Genomic DNA, 17,385 nt, shown 5'->3' with positions numbered 1-17,385 from the left:
TATTTAGACATGGGGCAACAGCCATTTTTACAGCACATTTTGCATAATTTATCAATACCTCCTGTATACAATCACAAAACCATGACATTAGATTTCTTTTTTTTTTCTGTTTACTTACAAGTGAAAAACCAGACAGGTTTTACAAGCATACTCTTTGTACACTCAGCATACATCATCAATTATAAGTTTTCTTCATAACTTCCCCCTCTATAACATTTGTTCTATATCTCTCTCTACACCATTCTTGTTTTTTCTTTAATAATATCCGGACACAAAAATAGTATGAACCACCAACAAAACATGCAACATCCAATGTGAGCACATTTAAATTCTCCTGCAACTACTTGAGTTGTGAAGATAGACTTCTGTGTTAGACTCTGGTAAACTTTTAGTGTTTGGTGTAAAGGGTCGGGTAAATCTGGGTCCCTAAAAACAGACAGAAGCTCTTCCCTCGGCCTATCCACTGTACAGCGATCCAAGGAGAAACAACTCCCTGTTACTTCTAAGATCACGCGACTTTTTTTTGTTTGTTTTTTGTTTAGTTTTGACTGCTAAAAGACCTATTGCTTCCCCAAACCCCAGTATAAAAAAACTATTTATTTACAAGGTTGAAGATAGAGATGGCATCTGGGTGTGTGTGTGTTTGTATAATTCATTGTGTGTTATGAGAAATTTTAGATAATTTAGACAGATAACATGTAAAGGAAGGGATACTGCATTAGAGCTAATGACATGCATGGACTTGGTGTGAAGATGCTACACACACACACACACACGAGCACATGGATAGAAAGTTAAGAAAAGCAACCAAAAATGCACGTTGCACCTTACGTTTGAGGTGTGAAGTCCACTGATTACAAGGTTTTCTTTAGTTGCTTTTTTTTTGGTAATTCATACACTTACTGGAAAATGAAACAAATCGAAGGGGGAGGGCAAAACAAAGATAGGAATCATGACTAGGAATGTTCGATTTTCTTCCTTTGATTTATAGCTACGTGGAATTGGCGTTTTTAATGTGAGCGTGTGTTCGTGCACAAGGGCAAAAAAGTTGGTTCTCTGAGTTTCAGGCCCCTCTAAATATTGTAAACAAGCACTACATAGTGTATAAAAACCTAATTTCTCTGTACATCTGATATGTACTGTAAACAAATATAATACAACATATGAAATTGTCTCACAGGCAATAAATAAAGATTCATATAGCAATACAAAAAAAATCACACGGTAAATAAAAAAACCAAACAGAAAACAACAAATCATATTAAAGCAGTAACCATTTCGTGGAGGACATGAAAACATAGCAGTGCAAAATAAACAGAAATGCTTCCTCTCAAACCAAGTGTCATATTTCTGGCAAGTCAGGGTGCAGTTATTTACGCTATATAGTAGATGTTGCATAGAAATCACTCGGATATTTCACTGAAAATGTTAAATGAACCAGCCTTCCAGTCTTTTGACACCTGTACAGGACCTGTCTCATGAAATAATGGGCATAATAGGCGTTTAATGAAGTGCGCGTGGAGGTGGGACGAAACATCATCATGCTACTGTTACAGCATCGCGTCTTAGGATCGTAACTCTGGGTAGTTCCTGGTCTATAGTTTCTCACTTTCCCAGTGAAAAAATAATAATTTAGCAGGATGATGATGTTAGTTTTACATTCTAAGCAGAAAAAGTGCAAAATACTACAAAAGCGAGTGTCGTCGAGTTGACTGCCCTTACGAACGAAAGCAAGACTGATGCAAGACTTCTAATGTGCTCCAATCTTACAAGGAAAAAGAGGAAATGCTTAACTCTCATATAGTAAACGTCTCACATTCTAAGGGGCAGCATCATGAATAAATAAAACCTCTATGCCACAATCATCAAGACTTGATTGTCTGTGATAAAGATATCTATATATATCTATATATCTATATCTATATATGTAGAATAATGTCCAGCTATGACACTTCACTATATACAAAGTGAACCTTGGAGGTGTTTTTTTTTTGTTTTTTTTTTTGTTGAACATGTGGCACTCCATACCAAATAGATAGACTCATGCGCACAACATGTAATGTCCAATTTGATGTATATTAATATTGATGCTATATCAAACAATAGTCATCATTGGATAACATCAGGGAAAAATCAGATTAAAAGGGTAGGGAACAAGTAGTTTTTGTTAATAAAGTCAAAAACATGCTTGCAATATTTTTTTTGTATTGAACTGGAATGCTAGGTAGTGTATTATAAAATATACTTCCTTCCCAGAATAGATTGTTAAAGTACTTAAATAATTGAGGAGAAGACAAATCATAGAACTCTACGCTAATATCATAATACAAAAATAAATAAGAGGTCTCTATAGCAGAGTCTTTACTCTTTCATTCCCAAAACGCTTTGTAAATCAATACAATAATAAAGCGAGGGTGAGCGCCCCATTTAAAGAACATTTAATGGATAACACGTCAAAATAAATCAATTCGAATCTATAAGTGTGTCCATTCCCTGTATCTATTAGATTTGAAGTTCTGTGTGAATGACTGTGTGCAATGTCGTGAGCATGTGTGTGTGTATGTGAGATAAAGTGTGTAATACCTGGTTGATTCTGCACTTGACCTCTGAACTCAGCACCTGTGTTCTTCTTCTAAGTCCTGGCTACACTGCTGTACACTGTATGTCCTGTAAACATGTGTTTATTCCCTGTAAACACATAATGATTTCCTCCAAGTTTTTCACATAATCAGAGCAGATATCATCATTTGCTGAAAGCATTTTTCCAAATAGCAAGCTATGCGAGCCCTGAAACAAAGGTTGAAGAAAAAAATCCCCCCTCTTCCCGTGCCCAGACCTTCCAGAAGACTGAATCAGCGTTCCAGATGTGGAACCCAGATGTCAGAAACCTGTTTTCCGCTTAAGCTTATTTCTTTTAGATTGAGTCCCCTCCTATGAGTGGATCTGGGCAGTGCTGGCAAGCAGCTTGTGCCAGCTCACCACTCGCTTGCGTAAATCAACTTTATCCAGCCACACGTAGGCCTCGCCTATTAAGGTCTTCTTCACAAATTTGCCACCGTTGGACACCAGGAATAGCTGGAAAGAACAAAAAGCAGCAGTTTTGTGCGTGCTTAATGGGATGCTAACGTGGCATGTGACTGTGAACATACACTTTGTGTGGATTACCTGTAGCGCGTGTCCGGTGGGGTTCATGCAGAAGCGGAAGGTCTCATTAAAGGACGGCTCACGGTCGTGGCGACAAACCCTGGTCTTCTTCTTGATGATCCTTTTCTGGGTGGCGATATTCACCACGTAGAGCTTCACATAAAGATCTGTGGACAGAAACAAAGCAAAACAAAACAAAGTATGCGATTTCTCTGAGTGTGACTTCTGACATCTGCAGGAAAATGTCTTCCTATAATCATTCGTTTTAGGTATTTTTTAAAAGGTTTATTTAGTTCCGTCCTATTTTTCCACTTAGGATTAGGGATTAAGAACATATATCTTTAATAACTTTTTATTAGTGCAATAAAAATGTGCCTTTTTTTTCAGTTTCAAGCTTGTAAATAAAGGCTTGATCATTTCCTTCTGTATCATATTTCAGGATTTAAGCAGATATCTTTTAAATAATTTCCTGTTTTCCTCTGACAGTTGTTTCTTGCAACCTGCTTTTAGCTTCACTTCCCTGCTTTCTCGTTACCCTCCTGTGTCCACTTCCCTGATTACCCCTTTGTGTACTAATAGCCATGCCTTCCCTTTATTTTTGCCTCAGCATCTGCTCTCTTTCACAGTGTGGTTCACTTGCATATTTCTGTGATTACTTTGGATTCCCGATGGTTTGTTTTGGACTTTGTGTTCTCTGTATCAGTGCAATAAGATGGCTTTTGTTGCTTCAATCTGCCTTTTTGAGTGTGACTCCCAATTCTTCGAATCCTGACACTGGGTGTCTATAGCGAACACAGCTGCACTGAAAACGATACTTTTATATAACATATAAATAGTTTATATAACTGTCATAACTATAAAGTGTTACCATTATGAAACACCGAGCAAGATTCTGTGCTGCAGAGTGACAGTGTATTCTCAGCTGAAATAAAGCCTTTTGTGCAGGTCCCATCTGGTAGCAAATGCAAATCAAGCAAGTGGCCGGCAGCTTGGGTATTAAGGAAGTAAATACTACAAGCAGAGGCAGTGTGGGCAACAATCTGCATTATATCAGCAGAAAGATTCATGTAATTGTGCTGTATAACTCCCAACGCATTTATCCAATGTGTCTAAATAATAATGCACAGAGCAATCTTTAAAGGCTAAATAGCATACGATTGTACTCTAATGAAGCTATTTGTATTTTTTTTAACACTTTAATTAATTTTCAATTAAAGGGAGTTACATACTGTAATGTATGCTACTACTCAAACTACACAGTTTCTGTCAAATATAACTCATAAATGGCACATCCCACATCTTATTTGCCCAGGCTTATGTGTCATTAGTGAGCCTTTACAGTCTCTTTTTTTAGCCTTACACATATACAGTACATATTACTTAAGGGTTAAATGCTCTACGTGGGCTGGGAAACACTTTATTGCAACACCAGTTGTTCTGCTGCTATAAAACTGGCAAACATTTGAAGGGAAGCTAGATGCCAGAACACATATTTGTGTGGGCTTCCCAGCTGTTAAATGCGATATAAATTATGCGTATCATGGAAACTTTCTGTAAATATACTTTTTCCTCTCTTTCACCTTCCTCTTCCTAAAACACCATTCTTGACAGAATGGATGACAATAAGTGATATGTCACAACAGCTTGCTCAGTTGGTGTACTTTAGCTTGGCATTGGTTCGGTCATGTGCATAGATCAGGTATTTTCAGTTACCAGGCAGGTGATCAGGAGTCTTGAACTTGTAGGTGATGTTACGACACTGAAGAATCTCAAGGACCAGGTGTTCACCTTCCGTCTTCATTTCCTTCTTCAAAGCGATCTTTATCTCTCCCATTACCTGAGTCTTACCTAAATGCATACACACATGAAGCTAAATATGCACTAGTCAAGTTAACCTTATTTATATGGCACATTTTAAAACAACAGAGGTGCTTTCCAGGCACCTTCTAAATGGGTAAAAAAGAAAAAAGTCAAATAAAAGAGCAATAGGATGTATTTACAGTGAACTTCAGCAAACTATTAGACCTCAAGTTAAAAGCTACTGAAAATAGAAAGGGCTTTAGAGCTAATTTAAGAAAATAAGGATGGGTATAAGCTCGATTATTACAATTATTTTAAATGTGGCATCTTTCAAAGTGGACATACTCTACAGAGCACAAAGTGTGTGAATGCGATGACTAATATCTGACATGGTCTGCGAGCAATCACATTTATTGATTTAACAAGGACAAGGAGAAGTTATGATGAGCCTTGCCTGGCCTCTAGTTGCCTTGGCAACTGAATGGAAGTGGCAGTTGTGAAAGCTGGGTCAACAAGTCCCTGGCAAATGTAGGCTGTGTGTAAGTGCACTTTTATTACCCATGTTGTGGGGACATAAATCTGTTTACACAGTTACATTGTGGGGAAGCAGCTCCTTTCTCAGGACAATAACATAAATCTTTACAATTTAGGATGAAGTCTGGGGTTTAAGGTTGACTATATAGTCATATACAGGCAGGGATTTGGTTAAATCAGTGGATGTAATGTCTTCTGAAGTGATGAAAAGTGAGAAATCCAGTGGCACAAAAAGACAGAGCGCAGATGGTGAAACGATAAAAAGATAAAATAAGTCCATTTAAAATTACAGTGTCATAATTACAGTGTGGTATGTCGTAAGCCAAATTACAACATAAGAAGGAGTAAGAAATCATATAATAGACCAATAGAGCTGACTTAAAATTGGATGAGTAACTATTGTGAGCAGTTATAAAATATATACACTCCCCAGCAACTTTGTTAGGTACACCTGTTCAGCTGCTCGCTCATATAAATATCTAATTAGCCAATCACATGGCATCAACTCAGTGCATTTAGCCACATGGCAAACATGGTAAAGGGCAACCCACTGAAGTTGAAACTGAGCATCAAGAATGGAGAAGAAAGGGGATTTATGTGTCTCTGAATGTGGCGTTGTTGGTGCCAGACAGCCTGGTCTGAGTAGTTTAGATCTACTGGGATTTTCAAACACAAACATCTCTAGGATTTATAGAAAATGGTCGGAATATAATATAAAAAATATCCAGTGAGCAGCAATGCTTTGGGAAAAAAAGCTTGTTGATTCCAGAGTTCAAAGGACAATAACCAGACTGCTTTAAGCTGATAGTTAGGGCACCAATAACTCAAACAACGACTTGTGACAACCAAGGTATGCAGAAGAGCATCTTCTCCAAGGTTGGACGTTTGTGTGAAAGCACAAAACATCCAACCTTGAAGGAGATGGGTTACAGCATCAGAAGACCACACCGACTGCCACTCAGCTGCCAGCTAAGAACCGGAAACTGAGGCTACAATTTGCACACAATTGGACAAAAGATTGGAAAAATATTGCCTAATTTGACTGGTGTGTCTTGATATCTGGCGCAACATTTAGACCGCAGGGTCAGAATCAAGATAAAAGTATCGATGTAGTGTGTGCTTATATCAATGGTTCAGGCTGATGTGGTGAAATGGCATAGGGCACTTTTCTTGGTACAGTTTGAGCCCATTTAATACCAGGTGAGTCTTATTTAAATGCTACCTGTCAGTAGCAGCCTACCATGTCCAACCCCTTTATGGCACATAACATCAAGGGACTAGTTTAAATGTTGGTCATGCAAACTTTAGGAGCCATTTGCTAATTGCACTCTTAGATAATCATGTCATGAATGTTGTAATGAATACACCAAAAACACACACAAAAAACATTTACTGTATAACAGATACATGCCCAACCTTCAGTGTCACTGTGTCCCAGTGATGATTTTATCACATCTGTGCCATTTGGGATCTTTCCACTGAGGAAGAGAAAAAAATATATAAATTATTTAAGTGCATAGCATATTACAATGTAGTACAGTATATCTTTAGTACAGCGAGGAATAGTTAAGCAAATTAACATGTTTAAAATGCTAAAATGCTATCTTTGTGGGATAAATAAATTGACTCACAATCTGGGCACTTGGAAGATAGCACTGTCCACCTCGTTTGCCTCTGCTTCCTCGTCCAGTAGGCTGTAGGCGCTGCCGCTCAAACCACTATCTAACGAGGCTGCTGTGACCGGGGCATCTCCTGATTTGTAGGTTGACCGAGCTGTGCATAGATATCACCACACCCATCACGACAAAGACAAAGAAAGAAAAATTGCCCCTTCCCCTCCTCGGTTGGTTCCAATAATTAAAAAAAGAAAAAAAAAACATGGGCCAGGTAGCATTACTTATTTGCAGCAGTGGAAATCTGCTATAAAACTTGAAAAGTTTTTGCTAAAGTCAAAGAGAAAGCTACTTTAAAGCACACAGGACTGGATCGCAATGAATAGCACACAAACACTGAAAGCACATGGACAGACATCTTTCTCTCAGCAAAGACAAGACAGTAAAAAGTCACATTGAAAATTTAAAACTTAAAACGCACACATAGAACCAGAGCGATATCACATGTATATGTTTATGCAGACTAAACAAGAGACACGAAGACTCCACTGACATCGTTAGTCGTCTACATGAAATAAGAATCGCGTTCCGATTCCTCAAGTTTAAGTGAAACTGCCTCAGTGTGCTTCAGTTTCATATTTTCGGGACTTTAAAGAATGTTTACGACTGTCTCTTTATAATCTTTTTAACTGTTTAATGCAGGATATTTTAGATGATTTTAAATGTTTTAGCTTTTTTGCTCTCAAACTGCTGATCAGGCAGTGTGATAAGAGTATGAATGAAGTAAGATGCGTGGATGCGGTGCACGAGAGGATCCATGCCGACACGTTTTTCTTTCAAGCCACTCGACACGGCATCAATGCCGGATTGCGAAAAAGCTCACTAATAACAGTTTAATGATGCAGCAGATGTGGCAGTGGCAAAGTGTTAACATTCAATGACTCATCTCACAGTTTTGGATATTGACTTCCTGGTATTAGTGAACTGTGTCGGTGGCCTTCAAGAAAAGTGTGTGCCGTGTGTGCATGAATCTGTGGTGATGTGGCTGAGTGCAACTTTCTCTCTATCTTCCTGTCTCTTTTATGAATATTCCCCTCTTTCTTTCTGCAGGTGTGCGTTAGTAGTACTGCATCCTCTCTTTCTCTCACTCTCTCTTTCTCTCCTTTCTCCATCTGTGCTTCAGTCACACGACAGAGAGGAGACTCTTGGGCAAACTCTCACCTCCGGTGCTCTGCGGCCTCTCTTCTGACACGGCTTTCCTGAGGGTCAGGTGTCTGCCGTCTGCTCTGCTCCCTTTGGCCGACACAATCGATGGCAGGGCAGGCAGCCAGTCAGACTGGGCTCTCTGAATGGTGAGCACGCCCACTACGCTGTGTCTCTGGTGCCTCAGTGAGAGGCGGCCTCTTTGGCCTGGATGAGTTTAGTTTCACAGGCACGATGTCAAGGGGTCAACGCCGGGAAACAAAGGTCATGATGTCGGAATTCAAATTGGAAGGAGGGAGGAGCGAGATGGAGATTCAGAGAGCGGTTTATCTTCATCATGGCAACCAGCTTGACTGTCAATCACATGCAGCCACAGTGTGCAGTGCCCCTCCCACATCACTATTGGGTGGGGCGTGCAGCATCTACTGAGGTGCATCGTGGGTCCGGTAGTTGTTTAAACAGAAAAAAAAGGGTTGGGAGGGTGGGTGTAGCGGACTGCATGCACAGCCATCTCGGTGGAGGAGCTTCAGAAAAGCTGGTCGTTGTTTGTTAACAAAAAAGGAAATTATAGAGAACTCAAAAAATAAAAATAAATAATAATAAAATCAAAGTAAAAATCCAAATAGGTAAATGATATAAGGGAGGGGACTGCAACTGTCTTCGGTTTTAAAGTCGGATCAGTTAAATGAAATGATTTAAGTTCTAGCAGGCAGCAAAAGTCATTTTCTGAATTCTGAAGAATTATTTTCCTGATGAACTGTCCTCTGTTACGAAACTGTTTTATCAGTTGTCTTTCATCATTAGAGCGAGCTGCTCTGACATTATCGCCAAGCTCGTTTGAACATCTTGTGCAAATCTGCTTTTTTCTGTTTCATTTATTTACTACTGTTTACACTGTCATCTTAAAATTAAAAGCTAATGTCAGTCAAAACGAAAGCTAATATTTAAGTTTAACTCCATTAAAGTACATTTAAGCCTCTTTATTACATATTTTTTAACACTAATAGGATTTTAAATAGTTAGAACTGGATACTTATTAGCTAGCATTATGCGTATTTGGAAGGAGGTCAAAATAAGTAAGGGTCAAAGACAGTGTGCTACCTTACAGGTGAGGTGCTGGCTGCTGACACTTGTGAATACATACAGAAGAGAAGCCATGAAAGGTTGACACACTGTGGATACAATGCTGAGGAGAACCAGAGAGTGTGAGGAGTGAGGGGAAACTAAGTAAGGAAAAGGAAATAAAGGAACGGGAAAAAAAAAAAACTCAACAAAAGGTAGAACAGATGAGTGCGAGGAGGCCATGCTGCGTAGGCTTTATTTGCGTCTTGGTTTACTTGGTTGGAGGCGTTGTGGCGGCTGCTGCTGTGACTGCTGTTGGGCATCGCCCGTTGCTACGGCAGCGCCTCCTCTGCTTCCATTGAGGCTTTCCTGATGGTGCTGTCGTGCTGCGCTTTTGCTGGAGCGTGAAGCGCCGTGTGAGCGAGAGTGTTGGCTGTGTCCGTGGCTGTGGCTTTGGCTCTGGCCCTCGGACGGGGAAGGCTTCGATGTGCCAGGGCTACTGTGAGATTTCTCGATAGAGGGCACCTGTGTGTCTAAAACAACCAGATTCACCAAATTACCAAAAAACAGGCTACCTTTTGCTTTTCTTAGTGGTTGTCACCTGATGAGCACCACTCACAACGAGCTGAGTTGCTGGCTAGTGAGATACTGAATCTAGCCAGTGTGTCTTATAGTCTATCGTGCTCATTAAATTTGATGTTACTTTGAGGTTATTTTTTAACTAGCATTCAAAGCCTTCCACGGCCATGTTGCCCTCTGTGTTAGGAGAAAGATAGAGGGAAGCTAAGGCAAGGCCTCTAAGCAGGGTGACATCATGGCAACCAAGAAAACAGACCACGAGAAAGCAAAAAGCATGAAGCGAAAGCTAGAATGGGTGCAAAAATGACTAGAGGAAGGTGGCGGTAATAAAGGAGACAAGACTGTAAAGAGAAAATGGACAGAGGTAGAGGTAGAAATAGAGAGAGCAGTGACAGGAAGAAAGCAAAAAAGAGAAAGAAAGGGATAAAGAAGAACAGACTACAGAGACGAGGAAACAGCAGAGAAGCAGCAGAGTGTTGTTAGGGGAAGATGGTGATTAATTCGAGGTGAGGGGAATACATCGTGTCCTACCCTTGGCCGGATCTGGAAAGATCCCATGGCTTCGACTCTTGATGACAGATGATTTTGGGGAATCCTGATTATCATGCGAGGAGCCAGTGGTTTTAGGGGAGGAGTGCTGTGAGGAGGGTTTAGAAGAACTGTGACGACCCTGGCCTGAGTGCGAGCGTCTGTGGTGGTCCCCCTCGCTCTGCTCCTTGAGAGGGAGCCACCGCGGGATGTTGTCCAGCTGGGCAGTGTTGGACAGATCAATAAGCACCTACAAGCAAATAGAAAAGTTTTTAAAAGTTATAGAAAACCTTTATGGATTCATATATGTATAAAATATAATATCAAAGGAGCTTACCTCCCCCAAGAAATCATTAGAGGAGCCCTTGTCAAAGTCCCACACGCTCACCTCCAAAGTCTTCTTCTTAAGCTAAAATGTACACACAGTTGAAGAGTTCATAAAAAAGTTTCAAGTTTCAAGCTAAAGTTAAAGCAGTTTCACGCCTTCAAGCAGCTGAAAAACGAATAGAAACGGCGACAGAAGTTGGCAGTTTTGCTGTGATTGATACAGGCTCACTGAATCTAAAATGGGATCTAAACAGATATAATAAATCTCAGCGATACATCCATCTGCTCCGCTGAAAACCAGTGGCAACGATGACAGGTTGGCATAGAAGCAGTAAAAAAAAAGCAATATATTGTGCTGCAGTTTTTTGTTATTTTCAATCTGGAAATTAATCAGTTGAGGGCTTTCTTATTTGTCCATTCATATATGAACTATTACAGAGTTATAGAAAAATGCCATTAAAAAAAACAACGTAAGATAACAATAACATTTTTGAGTGTCTGAGCTCATAGTGTCGGTTTACATGTTGCTTGAGTCTATAGCTATACTAGTGGTTTTGTTACTCTGTACTTTGGCAGGGCATGTTAACAAGCTCATGATGAAGACACCTCCAGCTTATGATGTTATCATGCTGATGCAATTGTGTTTGCTTAGAAAAAACCCTAAAACATTTAAGTAAAGCAAAATATTAGCATTAAGACAGTAATATCAATACCATGCGTGAATAATAGACTGTATATAAAAGAGGCACCGCCACCCGACCATTTAGAGTATAAAGAGCAGCATGTAAGGAAGCAATATATGTTGATTCTATTTTCTTTCTAATTATATCTGGATGTGAGAGTGAAGAGCAAAGTTATCAGCTAATGTTAGCAAGCTTGGTTAGCAGGTTGCATACAGTTAAAAAAATGGTACAGATACTGTATATGTGCACTGCAAAGACACAGAATCAAAGCTGGGAGACAAAAGTTTTGGAAACATTGTTGGTATGATTAATCCCAATTACACAAAGTGAGTCATATTACTGTATTTGTCAGATAATTAAATTAATAATTCTCCAAAAAGCACCAACACCACAGTACAGTGAGGCCCAGCTCAGTGGCTCAAACTAGGCTCAAACTGTTTTAGTGTAATCAAGTGTCTCTGACCACACAGTACCTGTTCCAGGTGGATGTTCTTATAGATGACAGTTTGGTTCCACTCAGGGTTGATAGTCTTGCCTGCGTGTTTGGTCTTCCTCTTGTTTTCAGCACTGGGGGGAACACATCACAGCAACACACACTTGGTCAACGACATGTATGCAAATAACATGCGTGTCAGTGAACCTACGCATTGCAGGGAGCAGAAGATACTGGAGTAGGGCACAATGTCACAGTAGAGGGAAAAGAATGAATGTGATGCACATTGTTTGGATGGTAACAATGTATGGGCCTATGTGCATGGATAGCAGGGTATGATGTCAGGGTGTGCTGCAAAAAAGTCCATTTCAATGCCCATCAAGTCATTTAGTTTCACAGAATTTTGATGCATTGAAAGAACAAATGTTTCAGGTCTCCAGTAAGAAGAAAAGCACCAATAGTCCCAATGACAAAAACAAACGTAATGACCGTATACCAAATGTTTTTTCTTTTACCTATTCTGAGTTAAGATATTTCACATGAAAAAGTTATGCTGGGCATCAATAAATGACTTGTTGACATGGATATTTTTGCAGTGTGTAGGGTTTGAGTTCAGACTGTAGCATATGAGTAAGTTTGGAAGAGTTAGGTTGGAAAAGACAGGGACAATCTACTCTATACTGGACAACAATGGTATGAATTGGCCGTAGGGCAAAATAATAGTGTACACTGGATGTGGATGCAGGGCACTGAGGGTACATTATGATGTCAGGGCACAATGTAGGATATTACTGAGGGATTTTAATAACAAAACAGGGTCAAAATCTAGGGTATTGGGGCCGATGTTAGGGTTTCAAATTACGATGGTTAGAAAGGAAAAACAGACCATCTACCAGGAAAAGACAACAGTTAACTCTGAAAACAACACAGGGGACTACTAGTTTATATGTGGTAAGGAAAACAGATGGTAAAATAATAATATCTGGGGCATCCAAAGAGAGTATCATGAGATAATGGATACTAAGGGAAATATATTCAGGTTGAAGGGAGTTAGTAGGACTGAACTAAGTGACTTTTATCAATAAACTTCCAGAGAGAAATTAACCTTGCTCTTTTTTTGCCTTAACCAAAGTGACAACTAATTATCAACCAAAACAGAACCAAAGTGCCAAAGTGGGCAAGTCACATACCTGGCATTCTGGACAACCATGACCTGACTGAGGGGGTCCAGCATGCATTAAATATAGAGAACAACATACAGAAACAATAGTCAGAGGGAGGGTGGGGGGCGGGTCAAAAAGTGTCTGTGGACTGTGAGGGGAGATTTAGTCTACACTTAGCTTAGGTTTAGCGTGTGATTTGTCAAGTGTGCCTTTTAGAAAGGGGCATGAACAGGAAGCTGCGGTCTGCTGCAGTGGTGGAAAGAAACTTTGCTATAGTGTGTACATGACTGCATGTATGTGTGCTGAGAGGACTCCCAGGTCACGTGACAGATCTTGTGGCAACCGGAGTGGAGATCTGTCACTCATGAGCCAGATCGCGCAGTCTGATTTATTTCTTAAAGTTTCTGCTGCAAGAGCTGGAGGCTCAACATTTGTTTTACGTAAAACAAAATAAAACCCACTGTTTTTTTTCTGGCTTCTCAGTATTGAGACGCTGTCCCACGTAGTTGCCAGAAGACCTGCGATGCAACTGAAAAGCCTCTCTATGGATTGCAGCTGGCATTGATAGCTGTGAGATTCCATGTATACACACACAGGGTATACACGAGTATGTGCACACATGCCTTTAAGTGTGCATGTTTCCATAACCACTTTAAAGTGGCCGTAGGGCTTGTGGCTGCCATTCTCTCAGTTTCTTTAGCATAGCCCCAAACCCGTTCATAACTCACAGTGGCATCGGTGCATGAGTCAACCCGAAGGCGTGTGAGAGTGGCAGCTAAAAACCCCACAGCTATACAGTATATTATTACTTTTATCTGAAATGATCCCTGGAAAAAAACAAAAAACACCCTCTCGAGGGACCTCATCTCATGCCGAAGAGAAGGTGGGAGAGTCAATTGCATTATAGTGCAATCACAGCGGGAAAGGGAGCAGTAGACTTAAGCAGGAGTCTGGATTGTATTGCAAGTAAATATGAGAGCTATTGATTTTGACTGCACTCACACCTACAGTGGAACACACATCAACAGGGGCAACTCAAGTGCCTCATTATATTTACATAATGTTTATGCCATTCGGGAGCAAAAGAAATGGGCTGCTGAGTTTTGGACTTATACTATGTCAAAATAAAAGACGACCTTATGCATAGTAGCACATAGGCGTTATGGAGTTCATATCAGAAACATCCATGTGTTGCACATTGAATGATGTCATGATAAGCCAAAATCAATTGTACATCGATTTTAAAATGAATGGAAACTAAGTTACTGCTTAACAGACTGGCTGTCTGTGTAGCCTAGATGGGAAAAAAGATCTTAGCTAGAATGCTGCTACTGCTTCTGAAAAGCTGTATACTTAATTACTTGTTCTAGCTCTGAAATCCTTAACATGTGCTTTCAGTCTAAACACTACTAACTCACCCTCTCCCTGGCAGGAGATACACTTTAACGAATGGATCGGAGTAGCCATTGTTATCCCGCGGGGCAAGGTTTCTGGCCTGCAGGACGTGAACTATCAAGTTGCCAAGCTGCTTGTCATAGTGGATTTGAAGCTGCAAAAAGAAACACAACTGAATTACAATAGATTCGGCTGCATTTTAGTCTTGCATCTATCTAATTTTAGCAAAAATAACATCCATCTACTCAGATTCTATACTCTTAGAATTAAATCTACACAGATTACAGATTTACAGTAATAGTTTTGTGTCACAAACCTGTATCTCTCCGGATACAGGGTGGGATTGGCTCTTTGTTCCCTCTGCAATCTGTAAAAGATGAAAACAACATGGTGAAACAGACAAAAGTGTAGGTGGAACTTTTTGTGTGTACTGGTAGCTGATTATAAGGTGGTGTACAGTACTTTATGCTGCACTTTAGGCTAAACTGTGAAGTCTCCAAATCATAGAATCTGTGCATCTGTTTCAGGGATCCCTTCAGATAATTGACATCCTTTAAAAAAGACATATACTGTTACCTAATTTTAACTAATAAATAATTATATTATACACATCTTAAATTCATATTGAGTTAGAGGTAGATATATCTCTTATGAAATCAAAGACAACTACTAGCAAACGTTAAAACAAAGTTTAGAAGAGCTCTTCAGAAACTCTCTGCAGACAGAGGCATAGCTTCAAAATAAACTTTCCCAGAAACTCAATATTGCAATCTTAATGGTGCTTACAGTGCAGCCAGGACTGCTATAGTCAAAAGAAGACCATGTACTTCCATCTCCATGGATTTACATAAGTAGAGCAAGCATCAATATCAAAGGTTGTGACACAGAGTCAGAAACAGCAAAGGAGAAAAGGAGGAGCTGGGGCGAAGGTTGGTTGCAAAGCAGCTTGCAGATTTGCAGCAACTGTGGGTAAGCTAAAAAAGCCTGTGTGAATAGCATGCTCTACGGTATCTGTGGATTGTGGCTGGGGTTGACATGTTTGCTTGGCTGCCTAAAACGTAAAGAATGTGATTGATAGCGTGCCTCTAAACTCGCCTTGCTGCTGTGACGTTTCTTGCTGACTGAGGGGGATCCTGGCTGACCGGGGCTGGAGGTTGCGGAAGTGGTGGCAGGCAGGCTGGAGGAGGAGGTGGACAGTGGAGCCTGCTGCTGTGACACTTTCTGCAGCTCGGCCGCTAGCTGCTTGGGATCAACACCTGGAGATCTGGGAGGTCTGTCACCTAGAAAGTTAACATGAGTTAACTATGAGTACAGATCATCATCGCTGCACATAACAAACCAAAGGATCTTGACAATGATCTGTCTAGGGACCAAATGAATCATCACTATGGCTCTTAACCCAATTCACTTCCGAGTCAAATTCAATGGAAAAGAAAAGTGAATATTAAAGTGCCACAATAGAGACAGCTCTGTAAAAACAATCGCATGTTTCCAGAACTGTTCTGTGTAACAGACTGAGGAACTAGGCCACAGAAAAAAAAAACATGGCTCAACTTGAGAGAAAAAAGAGAGCTGAAGATAAAAAGAAGAAGAATATGAGAAGAGCATCTGAAAATAACAAGAGACAAAAGTTAATAGGGAAAAATTGAGGACAGAGGAACAGGAGTGAGGAGGAATCAGTGGAATCAGTTCCAGTTGAAATTATAATAAAAATAATTAGGTAACAACTTACCTTTGCTGTGCTCCTGGAAATCTAGGTGCTGGGAACCCTCAGACTCTGCCAACATGTTGAGATCCCTGTTGGAAAAATTACATTTCATACATTTCTGAAAAGTGAAACTAAAGGAATTAAATGACAAGGAAAAAAGACAAAAAAAAAAGGTACTAGAAAAGCCACAAAAACATCACAGAAATGGAGAAAAAAATGATGTGACAATAGTTAATTAAAAAACAGGACAGCAAAGCTAGTGATTAAGACTAGCTTTTAAATATTAGACATTAAAGTCATGAAGAGGTTAAAATGATCCATCTTAAATATAAAGAAAAGAAAAGACAAGAATGACACTATGGTGGGTTGAACAGAGTGCACAAGAGAAAGATTGCAAGTGACACAGGTTATACTCACAGTCTGACACACACTTCTGCCTCATTACACGGCTGTCCAACGAGCCCTTGTACCTCTTCATAGGTTTTCCCCGTCAAAAGAACACCATTCCACTCCAGGACCTGCATTCCTATATACGATTTGCACACCCAGAAGAGCAATCAATATTGATCCTGTATTTTCCCACATCCAGTGCTGTACAGACGCATCCCTCTAAATAAAAAAAGGAATCAAAACCTATCTCATAAAACAATCAAATGATTTAAAAAATCAGTCCATTCATTTTAGTCATTAGTTATTAGTTAAGAGCAAGCAGAGTAAAAGGGTCTGTTTAATCTTAAAAATATATCATTTACAATCAAATACACTTTTCTCCAACCTGCTTTAGCAGTGACAGATGTTTCCCAGGACAGGCTGATCATTTCTATATATAAAATAATGCAGTGATATTCCACTCAGCACAGCAAAGCCACCGCATGCTCCAAAACACACCCTGCACGCTGGCAGGACTTACACGGATTGAAACAGCTCATCAGGAAGGTCCTCTGTTTTCGACGGTACTCTCGAGCTGCATGAATATGTGACAGGAAAGCTAGAGTACACTGTATTCCCACTCTGGTATTATTCATCAACACCCTTGAACTGTATATAGTAGCTTTTGGAGGTTGAATTCCAGCGATCAAACAAGCACCCATTCATACACACACTGTGTCCTTCTGAGACACAGAGCCTCTACCCCTGTTGAATCTGACAACGTTTCTCCATTTTCGCACCAGACAGAGTGAGGCATCGTGTTCCCACTGGCAGGACCGAAGTA

General features: G+C 40.1%; 1 protein-coding gene across 6 annotated transcripts in view; it reads right to left on the bottom strand.

Moving 5' to 3' along the window:
- pcloa (piccolo presynaptic cytomatrix protein a) overlaps nt 1-17,385 on the bottom strand; it is a 56,318-nt gene continuing 38,933 nt past the window's right edge. For 2 of the 6 annotated variants that reach the window (XM_005733469.1, XM_013910929.1), the window contains 15 exons: nt 16,590-16,698; nt 16,197-16,261; nt 15,560-15,744; nt 14,781-14,831; nt 14,488-14,618; nt 13,097-13,123; nt 11,947-12,040; nt 10,801-10,872; nt 10,467-10,713; nt 9,632-9,889; nt 7,110-7,251; nt 6,895-6,956; nt 4,858-4,992; nt 3,166-3,311; nt 1-3,075 (listed from right to left, as the gene is read on the bottom strand). In XM_005733469.1, coding sequence (XP_005733526.1) covers nt 2,932-3,075; nt 3,166-3,311; nt 4,858-4,992; nt 6,895-6,956; nt 7,110-7,251; nt 9,632-9,889; nt 10,467-10,713; nt 10,801-10,872; nt 11,947-12,040; nt 13,097-13,123; nt 14,488-14,618; nt 14,781-14,831; nt 15,560-15,744; nt 16,197-16,261; nt 16,590-16,698 — 1,868 coding nt within the window. In that variant the 3' untranslated portion in view covers nt 1-2,931. Of the gene's footprint in view, nt 3,076-3,165; nt 3,312-4,857; nt 4,993-6,894; nt 6,957-7,109; nt 7,252-9,631; nt 10,277-10,466; nt 10,714-10,800; nt 10,873-11,946; nt 12,041-13,096; nt 13,124-14,487; nt 14,619-14,780; nt 14,832-15,559; nt 15,745-16,196; nt 16,262-16,589; nt 16,699-17,385 lie in introns of those variants that run through there. The other 4 variants (XM_005733471.1, XM_005733470.1, XM_005733472.1 and 1 more) reach the window with 4 other exon arrangements.

The sequence above is a fragment of the Pundamilia nyererei genome, unplaced genomic scaffold, assembly GCF_000239375.1.
Source record: "Pundamilia nyererei isolate P.nyererei 1_Seehausen unplaced genomic scaffold, PunNye1.0 scaffold00052, whole genome shotgun sequence".
Taxonomy (NCBI): domain Eukaryota; kingdom Metazoa; phylum Chordata; class Actinopteri; order Cichliformes; family Cichlidae; genus Pundamilia; species Pundamilia nyererei.
Note: the sequence above shows the minus strand (reverse complement) of the source record. Positions and strands in the feature narration are given on the sequence as shown.